This window comes from Ranitomeya imitator, chromosome 8 (assembly GCF_032444005.1).
Source record: "Ranitomeya imitator isolate aRanImi1 chromosome 8, aRanImi1.pri, whole genome shotgun sequence".
Lineage (NCBI taxonomy): Eukaryota > Metazoa > Chordata > Amphibia > Anura > Dendrobatidae > Ranitomeya > Ranitomeya imitator.
In genome coordinates, this window is record NC_091289.1 from 161,249,109 (window position 1) to 161,268,072 (window position 18,964).

Genomic DNA, 18,964 nt, shown 5'->3' on the forward strand with positions numbered 1-18,964 from the left:
CCCCTCACTAATCTGTTATGAATGAAAAATCTCTAGAATAGTCACCTTATAGCTCTAAAATAGCTAACATGGACAGGCTTAGCACATGCCACTCCGCCTACCAGATCCCAAGGGTTGCCTTGGCCTTCACCCTTTAACCCCCTGTACAGGGATCTGGGCTTCAACATGGGTCCATTGGGTGGGAGACACAGAAAACCCTGCTCTATGGTGGTACTGGCTGGCAAAAGTGGTCAGGTAGCTGGGTCAGAATCAAGAGGGCAGGAAAAGTACAAAATCAGAAGATGCAAGAATAGTCCGTAAAACTAGCCAAGGTCAAAACAGGAAACAAATACAGTACACAGGAACAGAAACAGACAGGACCTAACCAGAGGAGCACAAGGCTATATCTGTCTGCCTCCAGCAGTAAGCTGGAAGCTTTAGTAATGTGTAGTGTTTCCCAATTAGCTGAATCAAGGAGCTGAGAACTCCAGTTGGACAGATCACACTCATACTGTCAGACTGGACGGCACTGCAGGTCCCAGCCACCCTACACTAAGTGGACTGAGCCTGGGTGATCCACAGCTCCTGGTTTCTGATGTCTCTTCTATTAGCAATGCTGCCTGTGGAGTGAATATGGCAGCGCCTGGTGACAGTAGCGGATGTCGCAGCAGGCCTGGTAGGTTATGGAGTGTTGGTGGCCTGCCTGTCACATCTCTAATTAATACTTGTATTATTCTAGGAGCGAAGCATTGAGGAAAGTCTTATTCCAAACGAGTTTTACATCGTGAAGAATAAAGGTGTTTTGGGACTTGAGTATTATGAAGAGTAAGTAAAATATTTTCTCTTTTTAACCCCTTACTGAAGCTGGATGTTCCGCTCCGTCCATTGTCAGCTGCCTGTGTATGGAGCGGGCTCAGAAGTCAGCACCTGCCTCTAACAGCAGTGATCAGAGCTCAGCTGCTAGACATTGACATCAGCATTTAAAGGGGTTGTTCACTTTTAAAAGTTCGTCCTTGGTTGCAGGATATTATGAAGAAACAAACCGCTTCTAGTGCCTGGCTTTGCCTGTGATGCGAGGCAGCCATTCAATGACTTCACTGGGTTTAAGCTTGGAGACTCACTGATGGATTCGGAAAAGGTGAGCACAGGGTGTTTTGTTTCTTTATAATAGCCTCCACCCAGGGATGAACTTGTCCTGAAAGGGAACAACCCCTTTAAGGGATTGTACCATAGCTGTAGAGAAAGACATGGATTGCACATCCAAAAATCATACTTTGATCTAATGCCGCTAGGCAAAAATTGACAAAACTGAACAGTTTTTACAAGTTTCTCATTTTTTTTCACTACTTTAATTTTTTTTTTCTTACAAGTTAGTTATTACTGTCCGTCATGCTGACCTGAAGAATTATACTTCCAGTTGTTTCTTCAGAGAACTCCTCAGTAACAGCTAATGTTCTTATATTTCACACTTATATCCCCCATATATGACCAAATTTGTGGAAAGATTCCAGTGAAACATTAGGTGGTCACTGGCAGAGGCGTATTCAATATTAACATCTACTTTACTGTCTTAACATTTCACCTTTAGTAAGTACACCACCCTGCTAGAAGATGATGAAAAGCTGCGCTTGTTTCCTTCCATGTAAGTATGTTGTTCCCTCATTATCCGACAATGATTGTAGAGCCATGTTAATAAATAGGTTTAATAACATTAATGCTATGTGCACACGTTCAGGATTTCTTGCAGAAATTTCCTGAGCAAAACTGGACATTTCCTGCAAGAAATCCGCATGCGTTTTTTACCGTGTTTTTGGTGCGGATTTTTCCGGAGGTTCCCAATGCAATAATATAATGGAAAATCCGCAAAAAATCCGCAAAATTAATGAACATGCTGTGTTTTTTTTTTGCGGAAAAAAGTCATCATGTGCACAAAAATTGCAGAATGCATTCTAAATGATGGGATGCATAATGTATGCGTTTTTATAGCGAAAAAACGCGAAAAATCTGCAACGTGTGCACACAGCCTAAATCTGCCGTACTGACTACAGGAAACCAAGTGGAAGAGCTGAGGTTATTCAGTTGATGAAGGTGATGGACACCATGCTAAAGCAAGCAGGTATCGATGAAGATGATGTAAAACTGGAAGGGCCAACACAGGTAAACATATCAGACCGAAATATCATCAAAAATGAAAAATAAAAAAAAAACATATTTGGTACAATTTTCACCCTTAAGTCCGATCTATAAAATTGCAAACAAAAAAATAATTAACCTATGTCAAAAGGTAAACAAACAGAAAAATAATCAAATTACCATTTAATATCATTTCACTTCTCCCCAAAAATGCAATTTAATGTGATCAAAATGTCTACGTACCTCAAAATGGCACAATAAAAAAGAAAATGGTGATACATTTTTTTTTTCTACAAAGTTCTGAATTATTCTTTTTAGCCACTAAAATGTAATGTTTTATAGCAGCGTAATCATACTGACCAGAAGAATCAGATTGTCAAGGCATTTTTACCACAAAATAAATACTGTAAAGATGAAGGAAAAAAAAAAGAGAAAACAATGGCGGAATTGTGTTTTTTTTCACCATTTTACGCCATTTGGATTTTTTTTCCTATTTTTGCAGTACATGCTCTGGTAAAGAGAATGCTGGAATTGAAAACGATATCTTACTTATCAAAAATAAACCATCATATGGCTATGCTATTGAAAACATATCAAAGTTACAGTTTTTGGATGAAAAGGGAGAACAAAAACACACAAAAAAGGACGATCTTGAAGGGGATGGAATATAGTTTTAGTATTATTCCTAGACTAAAGGGTTAGTTAAAAAAAGGAAAACCTGTTTAGTCTGGATCTCTTCCCCTTTTATAGTGAAATTTTGAGCACTTGGAGGAGAATTCCTTGGGCAGTAGTGGTATATACACAGGATCTGCCATACATGTCTGATAGTGCATGTCCCAACTCGGCAACCCTCACGTATCTCCAAAATGTGGGTCACCTGATCATTGTCCATGTGTGAATGCAAAGGAGGACTCTTATGCTTGACTGTTTTTGTAAAGTCCATAGAAGTGACTGACGAGAGCCATGAATGCCGGACCACCTCTCCCTTCACAGTGGCCATGGGTTGGGGGTCAGGGGAACCCAGTTTTGGGGATAAATAATACATTTGATTGTACACCTGTTTTGATTAATTTGCTCCAAATTTGTGTTATATGATGGGTATATGATTTATTTCCTCTCTGGTTACTTAGGTTCACAATCTGCTGGAATTGCTGAAGATAGAACAAAACATCTATAACATCGTGTTTCATGAGTTGATTCGACAGGTCAGCGTAGAATGTGCGGAGAGAGGGGAACTACTAGCTAAGCTCAGGTCAACCTCAAATGCAATATCTCAATGTTTATTATTGATGATTTCATAATTACGTGCATTTTCTACCTTTAAAATTGAACGCTGGTTGACATGAGTGCCGTGTCTATCTGTCTATGTTACCCCCTGATAAATGTGCGAAACCCAACAAGAGCTTTCATTTGTATGGAAGAATGAGGAAGATATTGGCAACAGAAACATAGTCAGAAATCTCTGTATAGAGGCTGGGATAATGGCGTAGTCTCCCATCCAACACAGGCTGTTGTAGTGCTGCGAAAGCCCCCAGAGACTGACATATATGTATTTATCTGCTACAGACCAAGTATAGGACAAATTTATATCCCTCCTCCGCAACATGTATGATGCATCCATTTCCACTGTAAAGTTGAAGACCTCATTTATGATCACAGTCCTCCATAGGACAACACAAAAATATCAGCCCATGATATAATTTACTATATTTTTAAAAGAAAAGTGGCGTAGCGGTGCAACCAGCAGAGTAAATGAGCCTTGAACACGCACTGTATGTCTAAGATTCTGTCACTTCTGGATTCATTTGTGAAGTCAAATATGTTCTATTATTATTTGGTTTTTTTTGCAGACAACGATATGTAATGTTGTTGAATAAGATCCCACATCAAGTACTTAGCCTCTACAATGACTTGCTGGCTCAGCGGGCATTAGACCGAAGTCTCACCCAAGAGATCATTTATTTTAAGAATTCCATAGGAGAATTAACAGAGTGAGTACTTTTATATTTTAAGGAATGTATAAGCAGAACAATTGGACCGCCATTGATCGTGAATGGAGCTGTACTGCACATACATGATCACTGCACCATCTGAATATAGGAATCTACTCTCCAGTATAGAAGATATGCTACGTTTGAAGATAAAGCAGCTGGATCTGGAAAATAATATCACCTTCAATCAGATCAGTCACCAGTTACTAATTAAGCTGCATACACTATTGAATAATTATCTTAGAGGCTGGTGTACTTACTTTGAAAATCCATGTTACAATGATATACAGGTCCTTCTCAAAAAATTAGCATATAGTGTTAAATTTCATTATTTACCATAATGTAATGATTACAATTAAACTTTCATATATTATAGATTCATTATCCACCAACTGAAATTTGTCAGGTCTTTTATTGTTTTAATACTGATGATTTTGGCATACAACTCCTGATAACCCAAAAAACCTGTCTCAATAAATTAGCATATCAAGAAAAGGTTCTCTAAACGACCTATTACCCTAATCTTCTGAATCAACTAATTAACTCTAAACACATGCAAAAGATACCTGAGGCTTTTATAAACTCCCTGCCTGGTTCATTACTCAAAACCCCCATCATGGGTAAGACTAGCGACCTGACAGATGTCAAGAAGGCCATCATTGACACCCTCAAGCAGGAGGGTAAGACCCAGAAAGAAATTTCTCAACAAATAGGCTGTTCCCAGAGTGCTGTATCAAGGCACCTCAATGGTAAGTCTGTTGGAAGGAAACAATGTGGCAGAAAACGCTGTACAACGAGAAGAGGAGACCGGACCCTGAGGAAGATTGTGGAGAAGGACCGATTCCAGACCTTGGGGAACCTGAGGAAGCAGTGGACTGAGTCTGGTGTGGAAACATCCAGAGCCACCGTGCACAGGCGTGTGCAGGAAATGGGCTACAGGTGCCGCATTCCCCAGGTAAAGCCACTTTTGAACCATAAACAGCGGCAGAGGCGCCTGACCTGGGCTACAGAGAAGCAGCACTGGACTGTTGCTAAGTGGTCCCAAGTACTTTTTTCTGATGAAAGCAAATTTTGCATGTCATTCGGAAATCAAGGTGCCAGAGTCTGGAGGAAGACTGGGGAGAAGGAAATGCCAAAATGCCTGAAGTCCAGTGTCAAGTACCCACAGTCAGTGATGGTGTGGGGTGCCATGTCAGCTGCTGGTGTTGGTCCACTGTGTTTCATCAAGGGCAGGGTCAATGCAGCTAGCTATCAGGAGATTTTGGAGCACTTCATGCTTCCATCGGCTGAAATGCTTTATGGAGATGAAGATTTCATTTTTCAGCACGACCTGGCACCTGCTCACAGTGCCAAAACCACTGGTAAATGGTTTACTGACCATGGTATTACTGTGCTCAATTGGCCTGCCAACTCTCCTGACCTGAACCCCATAGAGAATCTGTGGGATATTGTGAAGAGAAAGTTGAGAGACGCAAGACCCAACACTCTGGATGAGCTTAAGGCCGCTATTGAAGCATCCTGGGCCTCCATAACATCTCAGCAGTGTCACAGGCTGATTGCCTCCATGCCACGCCGCATTGAAGCAGTCATTTCTGCCAAAGGATTCCCGACCAAGTATTGAGTGCATAACTGAACATTATTATTTGATGGTTTTTTTGTTTGTTATTAAAAAAAACACTTTTATTTGATTGGATGGGTGAAATATGCTAATTTATTGAGACAGGTTTTTTGGGTTATCAGGAGTTGTATGCCAAAATCATCAGTATTAAAACAATAAAAGACCTGACAAATTTCAGTTGGTGGATAATGAATCTATAATATATGAAAGTTTAATTGTAATCATTACATTATGGTAAATAATGAAATTTAACACTATATGCTAATTTTTTGAGAAGGACCTGTATAGAATCCTGATAGGCCTAAATCCGGACTCAGAAAATTATTAATCTAAAGTGTGGAAAACATTGAAACAATTATACTGCCATTCTAAAATGGATTTTCAAAGTAAGTAAACCAGTCTCATCAGGTCTAAGAGTTCTATATAAAAAATGTTTGCAGTTTCTATTTTGAAATTTTTTGAGAGACTTACTTAAATAAATAATGGTACAGGACTGTCTTTTTGCATCTAAAGAAAAGTTTCAAGCAACTTCCTGCCTTTGACAATAGATGTCCCCTATAGTGTAGAAATAAAGATTTCCTTTTTTTACAATAATCTGATGATTGAGGTAGTTGGAATACATTTCAAACAATGATGTTTGTAAGACGCTGTGCAATCAATGGCTATATATAGGAGAGCAAAATAAAATTTCAATAAATACTTTGGATGAATTAGCCATGACACAGAGTTACATGTTCTCACTGCCATTCTGATGTAATATTTATACATTATTGAGATTTAAAAATATAAATAACAGGAACGTTAATAAATACAATGCCAATAGCCCTAACAGGGTAGTTCCACTGACCTTTTAGCTATGGAAGTCAAGTAGATCTAAATGACCGCTACACCCAATCACTAGCCTAAGCGGACTTGTTCTGTAAATGCAAGCATCCCCACTGAGACCACTGTCTGGCTGCAGCACTCATGTACGTTTACGACACATCATCACTATATAATCTAAGATAATATAGGGCAAGAAAGCCTGATTCCAGTGATGTATCACTTACTGGACTGCCTGATGCAGTTTTGGCGGAATCCTTGTTTGTCTGATGTAAATGAAGCTGAGCTAAGAGTTTTGGGCTGTGTATAACCCCGCCCACACCCCTGACTGGCAGTGTCATGTGTGAGTTGTCAGCAAGCTGGCAATCAGTGGTGGGGGCGTGGTAACATAGATTAGACTGACTGCCTGGGACTCCAGATGTAGTCCTGTAGTGATAATCTCCTGCTGATAAAATACTGATTGTATTGAAACTACAACACACAGCCTCATAAGTGACATATTCCTGTAATCAGGCTTTTGTGCCCTATATTATGCTGTTCTCAGATTAAATAGCAAAATCCTGCTGACTGATTCTCTTTAAATTGGTTTTCCACTGCAAGGACAACCCCATCTCAATTACAATAGGTAGAATAAAAACACAGATGAAGTGAGAGCTGCCTCTCTCTGACTTCTCATGTTAGTTACGTCCAAAGGAAGCAATAGTAAAGCGGACCATTAGCGCTTGCTGATTGAAGCCCCAGGAGACCCGGCATCGATGACACTGAAACAGTGTCGGCATTTTAGGTCAGTATAACATAGTAACATAGTTATTAAGGTTGAAGGAAGACTTTAAAGGGAACCTGTCACCCCGTTTTTTCAAGATGATATAAAAATAGCGCTAAATAGGGGCAGAGCTGTGCTTTAAATTAGTGTATTTTTGGAGCCTTTATTCCCCACCTATGCTGCCGAAATACCTTTGTAAAGTCGCCGTTTTGGGCTGTCACTCACGCTGGTCTGGTCATATGGGCGTGGTGACAGCGCTGTTTCTCCCCCAGATCTCTGTTGGTGGCGTAGTGGTGTGCGCATGCCCAAGAGGCGAATCCAGTGCGCAGGTGAAGGAAAAGAGCACGATCTGCACTATTCCGCGGTTTATCGGTGGGCGCAGCCATCTTTGTGAGGCCGCGCGTGCGCAGATGGTACTTCTTGGCTTCCCGGGGCTCCCGCGGAATAGCGCAGATCGCGCTCTTTTCCTTCACCTGCGCACTGGATTCGCCTGTTGGGCATGCGCACACCACTACGCCACCAACGGAGATCTGGGGGAGAAACAGCGCTGTCACCACGCCCATATGACCTGACCAGCGTGAGTGACAGCCCAAAACGGCGACTTTACAAAGGTATTTCGGCAGCATAGGTGGGGAATAAAGGCTCCAAAAATACACTAATTTAAAGCACAGCTCTGCCCCTATTTAGCGCTATTTTTATATCATCTTAAAAAACGGGGTGACAGGTTCCCTTTAAGTCCATCTAGTTAAACCCATAGCCTAACCTAACATGCCCTAACATGTTGATCCAGAGGAAGGCAAAAAAAAACCCATGTGGCAAAGAGTAAGCTCCACATTGGGGAAAAAAATTCCTTCCCGACTCCACATACGGCAATCAGACTAGTTCCCTGGATCAACACCCTATCAAGGAATCTAGTGTATATACCCTGTAACATTATACTTTTCAAGAAAGGCATCCAGTCCCCTCTTAAATTTAAGTAATGAATCACTCATTACAACATCATACGGCAGAGAGTTCCATAGTCTCACTGCTCTTACAGTAAAGAATCCGCGTCTGTTATTATGCTTAAACCTTTTTTCCTCCAGACGTAGAGGATGCCCACTTGTCCCTGTCTCAGGTCTATGATTAAAAAGATCATCAGAAATGTCTCTGTACTGTCCCCTCATATATTTATACATTAACATAAGATCACCCCTTAGTCTTCGTTTCTCCAAACTAAACAGCCCCAAGTGTAATAACCTATCTTGGTATTGCAGACCCCCCAGTCCTCTAATAACCTTGGTCGCTCTTCTCTGCACCCGCTCCAGTTCAGCTATGTCTTTCTTATACACCGCAGACCAGAACTGTGCACAGTATTCTAAGTGTGGTCGAACTAGTGACTTGTATAGAGGTATAAGATGTTTTTATTATACATGGGGAAATGTGGTAATTCAAAAGGGGTTGTCCGAGTACGGGACAATTCCCTTAAGTGTCTTTTTTTTCAGTTTCTATATTTAACCATGTCTGACTTTATGCTTAATTGTTAATTATAAAGTGTCAAAGGGCAATAATAAAGCTTCTTACTATGTTTCCTTGGTCTGGATTTCATTTCATAGATATCAGAATCCATCAATAATTTTGAGCCAAGCCCTTTTTTCATTTAGAGCCCCCTCTATACACGCTCTGCACATAGTCTCCTTGGTCTGGGAATCATGAGCTGTACCTCCAGGTATCACTTTGGGATGTTTGCCTTATAGCTTCTTTGTAGTGACCTTATACCCAGGGATTGTGAAATCTGATGTTTGTGCAATCTGTATAACGCTGTAATGTTGTTGTATATTTCAGTGAGTTATACCAAGTACGAGAACATGACCTACGTGTGAGCAAAGACGCAAAGCAAGCACAGGCTGAACTGGCTAAGGCCTTGAACAATGCAAAGAAGAACGCCAAGTAAGAGTACAGCACCTAAATATTCTCTCTAAAGACAGTCGTACACAGCATTGTCCACTGTAGCAATGGGGTCAACAATCTGAACCTGTAAAAAGCCAAGTTACGTCACAAGTTCTCAATGCAAGTTAATAATTTGTATTGCTTATTTCCCCTGTAACTAAAGCTGGTATATTAGTCCCAGTTACAGTGAAAATGCAGCCTCCTGGCTAGGACCCAGCAGCTCCTATTCCCTCATTACACCCTGCAATCACATGACCTTGTTAATGCTTCTTAATCTGTATACACAAGCGCTACTTCAGCTTGTTTATAGAGCAATGTAGAAAGCAATCATGGTAATAAAACCTGTTTCTCTTCTCTGTGAGGAGTCTGGCTGTGTCTGACAATACTTACACTGCATTGACTACATACACTGCAAGCTGCTTACACTGCATTGACATTTTATAAAGTCAGTGCAGAGGAAAGTGTGGACTATTTTGCTTTGATAGTCTATGGGCACTCCATAACACATTAAAAATGAAAATTAGAAATTTGTGATTGCCACAGGTGCCTTTTTAGACTCTTAATTTCCTGTTGTTTCAAAAAATCCACAGTCATTGTGACACGAGGGGGAGTAGGGGGAGCCGTGCCATCACCTATTGTGAACTATAGATTCTGTATTATCAGCTGTCTACAGAGATATTACCAGTCATTGCAATGATACCTCTGATGATAATGAAACTGCTGAAAACTGTTCCTGAAAAGACAGGGAGAGTGAGTCTAAAACAACCCTAGTGGTCAGTGCAAAAATTAGACAATTACTAATTTAGTTTTTTAATAAAAATTGTAATATGAAAGGAAAAACAAACATTGCAAAATATTATTTAAAAATACATGTAACATAAACAATGTTGTTTTTTCTTATGACACACTTTAACGATCAACTACACGCACTTGATGGAGAGCTTCCCATTTATTTTTTTTTTTATACAAGCAATAATCGTTATTCCGTAAAATATATTTACTATAACTCACGTGGACAAATGCCAGAAAAGAAAAACTAATAAATCTTGACATCGCTATATAAACACATGTCTATAGTGTAATCAAATATTTGCTGACTTGTTCAGTCTTTTAGAAGAGTACCGTGAGTTGTATGAGTTGCAAAGATGTCGCCTGGAGAAACAATTAGTTCACCTCACTGAGGAAAGAGATATTTGGAATTCTGCAACCTACAGATTGGCAAGAAAGGTACGGCTTGTTAGCAAACGCTGCATGTTTTATGCAAATTTACTGAGTTGATTGCTGCTAATTACAAAACCATCAGCATTTCAGAAGGATTATTTCTTAATTTTAAAGGGAACATGTCATCTGATTCATGTTAATCAAACCATGGTCAGCATGAATCGGATTCTGGCTGCAGGACTACAGTCATGTATATATTTTTTTCCTGTGTCGCTCCGGGGTTTAGAAGAAAACATAGTTTTCTATATACCATAGTTTTTAATTTAAGACCACCATTGGTCCATTTAAAAAAAATAAAACTAGTGGAATAGTTTTAAAATCCAGCAGGTGCTATAAAACTATATAAAAAGTAAAATGGGCGAACATAAAAGACATCCTTGTAATGTAGGATTGTACACCGGAGAAGAGCTGTTAATTCGATAACAAATCTTGTTATGACCTTTCTATTAGGTTATAGAAGAGAATCAGTTGCAGCTGGCGCGCAGGTTGTACATCAGTGAGAAGACCTGGACCAAGATTGTCCGGCATTTCATTGTCCTCCTCGCATCAAATGTAAGTTTTATAGAATATGCAGAACATACTGCAATTAGTTTTAGGAAGTAAAACCATCTGAGCGATAAGAAGAGTACTGATATGGGGGCTTTTAGTTGTCCGATGACAACATGCAATCGCTTTGGGGTAGAAGGGGCAATGAGTGTCCGGAACAGAGATTTACAGTGGTATTTATGCAGATATCGGAACCTATCTCCAATTGCTGCTAACACTGATGCTGGCTGCATGGCACAGCCGGCATTTGCTGGGTATAGTGTGGGCTCAGCCCTTGAGCCCGATTCATTCACTCACACCAGCTGCATGATGTAATGGTAGTTTGTTTAGCGGGAAGAGGTTAACGTATGTTTTTTTTCTGAATTCCATTTGTCTAAAACTGCAGTTTTTACAACCCCCCCTTTAATTTTTTGAGTCAAAACCAGAAGTAAATGTAAACAAGGGAGAAATACTTTATATGGACAAAAGTACTGGGACTCCTCCACATTACATGTACAAGAGCGATTATGACCTCCCATTCTCAATTCATAGGCATCACTGTAGACGTGCAGCTATTACATCTTCTTCTGGGAAGATTTTCTACAAGATTTTGAAGGAGTCTGTAGGAATTTTTGCCCCTTCATCCAAAAGGTCAAACATTGATTTTGAAGGAAAGGCCGGGCTCACAATCTGTGCTCTAGTTCAAGTTCTAGCTGTTGAATGGGATTGAGGTCAAGGCTCTCTGTGGCCGGTCATGTTCTTCTTCACCATAGTCACCCAACCATGTCTTTATGGACATGACTCTGGACTGAACACAGTCATGGGGAACAATAGAGGGTCTTCTTCAAACTCTTCTCATGAAGTTGGAAGCTCCATAATGTCTTATATGCCGATTTACCTTCACTGGAACTAAGGGGCTATGGTTGACTCCTGATCCTCAAAGCATTATTCCTTTTCCACCAAACTCTAGAGTTGGCACAAGCACAATGCAGTCTGGCCAGTAATGTTTTCCTGGTGGCTGTTGCCAAAACCAGTGCTTACTCTATCAGACTGTCAGGAAGATCTGTTACTCCATGACACATTTCCAATGCTCAACAGTCTAGTGGTGGCTTTATACCACTCCATCCGATGCTAGGCATTGTGCTTGGTGATATCAGGCTTGGTTGCAGTTGCCCAGCCATGGAAACCCCAGAACACAGTTATCCTCAGAGGAGGTTTGAACTATTTAGAAAGGAAGAAATGTCATGAACTGACTTGTTACCACGGTGACCTTCTGTTAAGGGCTGCACTGGTATCAGTGATTTTCTTAATGGTCCTGGGGGCTTGATTTTATAAACCAGGAGAAATGGGACTGAATGAAAAACTTGAATGATTAAGACATGTGTCCCAATATTTCTTCGATGCACTGCATAAAGGATGACATGCATTTTTTCATACCGGATCTACTTTGCAATTTTGGTTTAAAAAAAATTGCAATGTTTTCCCCAAAAAAATACTGCGTGTAATCACTTTACTATTAGAACAGAAACGTCATCGATTTCTACAATTCAGTTTTGCTTTCCTATTCTGTCTTTCATTTGCTATGTTACTAGAAGCTAGCATTGGACACTGGTTTCCAGCAGGCCGGCAGGCTATAAAATGAAAAGAGGGAAAAAAAATACACTGAAAAAAAAAAAGATCATAAGCCTCAGTAGAAATCATTTGTAAAATTTTCCTTCATTGTCATGTAAAATAATGTATCACATGGATTATCATCCCACTTTAGGACACAAAAGACCTCTCTGAAATCCAGCAGATTACGGAGCGATGGCGAGATCACATGTCTCGCTTTCACCTGGAGCTGCGGCGCAGTGAGGAGTCCAGCAGAGAGAAGCTGCAGATTATCCGCACAGACATGAAAAAGTGGCAGCTACATTTTCAGGAAAACGTTTTGTATGTTTGTTTCTTATATACTGTTATCATTATATGCAAGCTATATCACATCTGGTACTTTATATCCAATCATATGGTAGATGTCAGCATACGGCTGACAACTATTGCATGTGTATGGCCAGCCTTACAGAGCCTCCATGATAGGGAACCATGAACAGCATACAGTATATCAGACACTAGATGATGCCGCAAGTTAAAAGGGCCAGTCCCCAGCTGTTTCACCCCACGCACTAGCCCAGAGTGGCAGGTCTTTCCCTATGTGTGAATAGAAAAATAATCAGAAGCATTGCATTAAAATGTTAAAGTCCAGATATCAATCATGCAAATCGGGTGCATGTGTCACGGTATCACGCTCCATCCCCAAAACAGCCTCAAGCATATACTCCAAAAAGAAAAGATTACCACAACATCCCAGAAGATAAAGCATTTTTTCTTTCATTTCATCAAAAAATAATTTCAATTCGGAGTCCTTCTCACACAACGTGACATGATAAGTGCAGCACATTAACAAGACACCGGAACAACACATATGGACATCTATATAAAAAATGTTTGTGTTTAGGGAGAGACCTGTCACTCAAGAGGAGCGGGCGGGAGAAGCTTCGAGGGATCGTCCTCTTGGAGGACAGCTTTTACATTTACAATTTACTCTGAAATGTCGCAGTTTTTCAGAATAAACCAAAACTGGCTGAAATGCTACAGCAAATATCTGATACATACTAACCCTGATTGGGGCAACATTAGTCAGCTCTCAGGTTCACTTTAATTAGAGAGAAACCTTTAACATTCAAATGCCCTAACTCCAATTTTGCAGAATTGGCCCTTTTTATAATCTTTACACCATTGCAGAAACCCTTCAGAAATTTTAGTAAAAATATGTAAAGCAGAAATAACCTAAGTAATTAATTTTGTAACTTTTCTTTTTATTTATACCAGTGTGGATTGCCATTACTATAAGCTGCAAGAAGAAGTCGCACTAGCGATACTACAGGACGTGAGGAACTGGGAAAATGTACGAAGGTTTGACCATTACATAAAATGTGTCTTAAAGTTATACAGTGTGTGTTTTTTTTTTTTTGTTGTTTAATGTTCTAAATGCCCAAATTAGTCATTATTATTAAATTGAATTTTAGATGTAATAATGTTAGATAAATTATTGTTAAAAAGTAGAAATTCTGCTCGGTTATTTCTGTGGGGAAAGGTGATGCTACAAAACCAGCTCTGAAGAAGTGAACTATATTTTGGGGTGTATGCTCTTAGATACTCAAACCAGACTCAGAAAGCCTATATTTTAGAGTATCCAGCTACTGTTAATTATTTTGTTGATTCTATTATGATCACTCATACTTACATATTCTGCAGGCTCACAATCTAAATGCCCCATCAGTATGTATTTGGACTGCTTGTATTTCTTCTAATGTGCATAAAACCTATCCAAAGAGAATGATATGAATTAACTAAATATATTTCATCTAGGCAAGTGTATTGTTTATGGCCATTAAGTTACTGTCACATTTAGAATATGTGGCACATTTAGCTGTGGATATTCGGAAAGCTCAGGATTTCTGCAGCAGATTTCTAATTGCAAATGTGGATTAGCTCCAGTGAAGTTCAGTGGAAATAAAGTGTGGCTTTCCAAAGTGGAATTTGCTGAAATTATGAACATACAAACCCTAGGATAAAAACAATGAGCAAATACCTTGCAGTAAGTAAATATGTAATAGTACATGTGAATAACATGCGGTACTTAGTTGACAGTATTTTGATATAAAAAAGTGTACCGGTCTATTTCTTCAGTTTTGCTTTAGTTCCTTGTACATACAGGGGTGTAGCTTCTCCTTTTTGGGCTGTGCATCTTGTCTACATGGCAAATGTAAAATAATCAAGTCTGGGTCCTGATCTGCCACCCCAAACCTCAGTCTATATTGAGACCTGCTGGAACTTAGAGAAGTGAGATATTGAAGTCCCTAGACCAGTGGTCCCCAACCTCTCTGACCTTGAGAGCCACATTCAGCTTTGCAAGAGGGTCGCGAGCCACATCCAGCTACTGCCCACCCCCCTCACAGTAGTGGCAACCAAAGCCCCCATTACGGGTATGATGATAACCAAAGCCTTTCCACACAAATCACCCGAAGCAGTATACCAAGGCATTCTCCCATCACGCACTCCCACCACAGTCACATCCATCTTCAAGCACCTCCTCTAACCGGTAGTATCATCCTGTCTCCAGCGTACCATACTTAAATTATCTCTAAACCCCCAAGACCAGTAGAAGTGTACCCAAATCTGCTCTTCTCTGCAGGGCTACTCACAAAGTTCACCATTTTGAGATGTGCTCTTCATACCAGTTTACTAAATCTGGAGCTAATGCACCAAGCTGACAGACAGCCTCGAGCCACAATTCATGGGACCATGAGCCACTTATGGCTCCCGAGCTACAGGTTGGGGACCCCTGCCCTAGACCATCCTGATTGGGTGCAGCTTGCCATAGTGGGATGGTTTTTACACTTTTCTGATCAAAATAGTGTCAACTAGGTACCCTGTTCAATTTAAATGTACTATTTATTTACTTATGGTTTGTGATGGAATTGCTGCAGAGAATTTCTCCAGCAATTCTGTCCTTTGTGAACATAACCTAATATCTCTTGTATAAATTGAAACACTCACTGAAAACTTTCCATTGTTTGATCAATGTAATGCTCTGCTTTTAGCCCCTAAGCTAGCTTGCTGATTAAAAGGTTTTTTTTTGCCCTCACTGGTTCCATATATCATAATGGTGCATTCATATGTTTCCGCGATTGTGGTAAAACTGCAACAATTTTTGCCTTGATTTTGGAAATGCATTTTACAAAGTAAGAACATAAAAATTGGGAGAACGTGGTCGTGTTCTGCGCTGCTGAATCACTGATAGTCCAGGCGTATTAATAATTGTGGTTTTTATTAAACGCGTTTCACAGAACTCCTTCATCAGGAAATACCGCAAGAAAGTCGTGTTCACTTCCTGATGAAGGAGTTCTGTGAAACTCTGAAACGAGTTGAATAAAAACCAAAATTATGCAATAGTAAGTTACCTTAGCACAGTGAGAAGGTTTCTTTTACAGTTCTGCTTTCGATATACCCGTAGATGCTTGCTGAAGAACAACAACGGTTTGAAGGAAATAATGTCCTAAACAGTCAGGAATCTCTTAAAGTTGCCTCTGATATTCAGAAGGAATGGTCTCATTTGGGAGAGAAATTATTAAAAAGGCATCAAGGCTTAGATGGGAGCCCAGCTCCGGAGCAAAAAGACATGGAAGACCTGAACAACACCATAGAGGAAGTCAGTGAGCAATACCGACGAAGAGCCGAGGGGGAAAACGGTGAGTGACTCTACGACACCGGTACAAGTTTAATAAATCAACAGATGCCGGTTAATCAAACGGATTTAGAAAAGTAAAGAAAATAAGTAGGGATGCATTCACTTGTGATTGGAGTTGAATGAATGAAGGAATTTTAATGGAGAGCACTTGGATTTCTGCAGCCTTCAGATGAATGGAACAATCACAGAAATTTTCGTAAATGACTATTTGCATCTGATAATACCAGAAATATTCTCTGGTATGGCACAAGCTACAGTATATCAGCCTGGAATACGATCATAATGTATTTAAAGTACCAAACCTTCACATTTTTTTTGTCCAGACGTCCTCCAGTTTGCTATTTCCAGTCTAACTTTACCATATTTGTGTTGGCCATACCTGTATTTCTGTGATCAATACTTTTTATCGCATAGTATCCCAGTTACGTTGAGTTTTTCCTGTTGACATGTGATAACATTTTGTTTTATTTTGGATCTAAATAAAGCAAAAATAAAACTGAGCTCTAAAGGGAACCCATCAGCAGCATTTCACATTCAAACTATTTATAAGTCCTTGCAAAGACATATCCCAGCATACCTTTAGCGAGACAGTCCGTTGCTCCATTTCCGAGAAATCTGTGTTTAAATTGAAGTGCTTTCGGCATATGGAGGCTTTTCACAAGCCTCTGTCACTCCAGCTCTATTCCTTGCCCAGCGTTGTCTCATCTTGCTTGACTTGATCACTCCTTTGCTGTGTGACCTCAAGGAAAAGGACCTGTCAATTATGCAGGAGATTATGGCACTGGGTAGGAAAGAGAGATGTGAAGAGGAGATGGTTGGAGAGTGCCTCCATTAGCAGAAAGCAATTCAGTCTAATTTCTTTATCGATTCAGTTGCAGATTTCTCGCTCACGAATGAACAGGCTTCCTAGCTAAAGGTACTTGTCTTTGCAAGTTACAAGACCATAGAAATAATTTGAGGGAGTCAAATCCTGTTGACACATTCCCTACCTTAAGGTTAGGTCATCAATATCAGATTGGTGGGGGGCCCGACACCTGGCACCGCCAACAATCAGCTGTTATAAGCTTCAGCGGTGGCAAGATGGAAATGCGATATAGTGGAGCAGTAATGCGGAACTGTGGTGCGCCCGGTGGCGGATAACGTAGAACGGCTCGTTTAATAAATCCTTTCAATGTGTAGCAGCAGACGGATGTGGCAGAACAGCTAAAATTTGCTTTAATAGGAGCTGCATCCGGCCTCGGGTGAGGTTTGTAACAACTGATTGGTTTGGGTCCCGGGTGTCAGACCTCAATCTTGATCTATTCAAGGAGTGGGTCATCAGTAACTTTAGAAGGAATCCATTATATTCTTATATAGTCACTGTTTTATGCTTTTCGCCATCACTTTGGTCAACAGGAGTCGCCAAAGGCCTCACGTCTTTTCTAAGCAGTTTGGAGAGCTGGTCATTGCCCATGCATCCTCTCAAACAAACCCCCAATGAAATAAAGGAATCCAATTGGTCAAACCTCTATCATATGTTTCCTGAATGGACAGCACATGCGGAAAGGATATTGGACCTTATTGGAAACACAGAATCGGAGGAAGCATCAAGTGAGATTACAGTTAGAAAGTAAGAGCAGTACACCAATATATATCGATTTACACATTGCCACATAGAAGTATAAAAGAAACAGGCTAAGAGGGTTGGACTGCTTTTGTCAATGCCTTTCTACGCTTCTCTGTATAGTGCGTGTAGCAGAGACAGTAGTCATTGTACTAAAATCACTGCATGCAGATCAGCAAGTGACACCGCTGGAATCATGCTCTTGGCCCCTACATCATACAGCTCTCAGATTACATAGCACACACCTGCTGACAGATTCCCTGTAAGCTTTGCTACACCTGTGCACATCTACCTTTGTTTGGATATTTAAAAGTACCAATCTAAATAGTCTGCATGGCAGAGTGTTATAAGTAGAGATGAGCATTGCTCGGGTTCCCTCTTATTCTGCAAGCTATAGCGCTTGCCAAATAAGCTGCAGAGGGAACCTGGCTTCCTGGATCGCGCCGGCCCGTCAGCTGATCGGCGCCGCAGCTGCATGTGTCACAGCTGTGTCACAGTCACAATACATGGATGAAGAGCCTGTCTGTTGGGCTTTCCATGCGTGTGCTGTGACTGTGACAGCGGCGCCAGACAGCTGATCAACCGGCGCGATCCTGGAAGCCAGGTTCCCTCTGCAGCTTATTCGGTAAGTGCATAGCTTGCTGAATAAGACGGAACCCGAACATATTAGCTCAACTCTAGTTCTAAGATCTGTTTAGAAACATTCAAGCTATTATTCCTGTGACTAAGTACGGTCACTTGTATCTATGCAGACTGGAAATGGAAGAGGTCCTGGACATGCTGCAGCACTGGGTGCTGACCACTACGAGCGGAACAGAGCGAGACGATCTGCAGCTCACACAAGAGGTCCGAATGCTTAGTACAATCTAGAGGAAAACAATGAATATCTCATGCTCCATGTCTAGTTATCGGCTATACTTCAGCTTCTATACAGCACATAGTATGGAAACTTGAAATCGAAGGCCTCATTCAGATGTTCCTGATTTCTCTCATACGTAAAGACACAGATTGTGTTTCATCAGTGTTTTGGATCAGAGTCCATGTATCCATTTCACAGTCACTGTTTCATCAGTGTTTTTCATGTATGTAA

General features: G+C 40.5%; 1 protein-coding gene across 2 annotated transcripts in view; it reads left to right on the forward strand.

The window, feature by feature from the left end:
• AXDND1 (axonemal dynein light chain domain containing 1) overlaps nt 1-18,964 on the forward strand; it is a 48,285-nt gene that overhangs the window by 12,016 nt on the left and 17,305 nt on the right. For both annotated transcript variants that reach the window (XR_011315084.1, XM_069737700.1), the window contains exons 5-17: nt 719-804; nt 1,568-1,621; nt 2,028-2,136; nt 3,243-3,364; nt 3,963-4,103; nt 9,131-9,235; nt 10,342-10,462; nt 10,907-11,008; nt 12,747-12,913; nt 13,850-13,925; nt 16,038-16,272; nt 17,667-17,880; nt 18,627-18,720. Coding sequence is in view for 1 of the 2 variants with exons in the window: in XM_069737700.1 (XP_069593801.1) it covers nt 719-804; nt 1,568-1,621; nt 2,028-2,136; nt 3,243-3,364; nt 3,963-4,103; nt 9,131-9,235; nt 10,342-10,462; nt 10,907-11,008; nt 12,747-12,913; nt 13,850-13,925; nt 16,038-16,272; nt 17,667-17,880; nt 18,627-18,720 (1,626 nt within the window). In the remaining variant the exon portion in view is untranslated. The remainder of the gene's footprint in view (nt 1-718; nt 805-1,567; nt 1,622-2,027; nt 2,137-3,242; nt 3,365-3,962; nt 4,104-9,130; nt 9,236-10,341; nt 10,463-10,906; nt 11,009-12,746; nt 12,914-13,849; nt 13,926-16,037; nt 16,273-17,666; nt 17,881-18,626; nt 18,721-18,964) is intronic.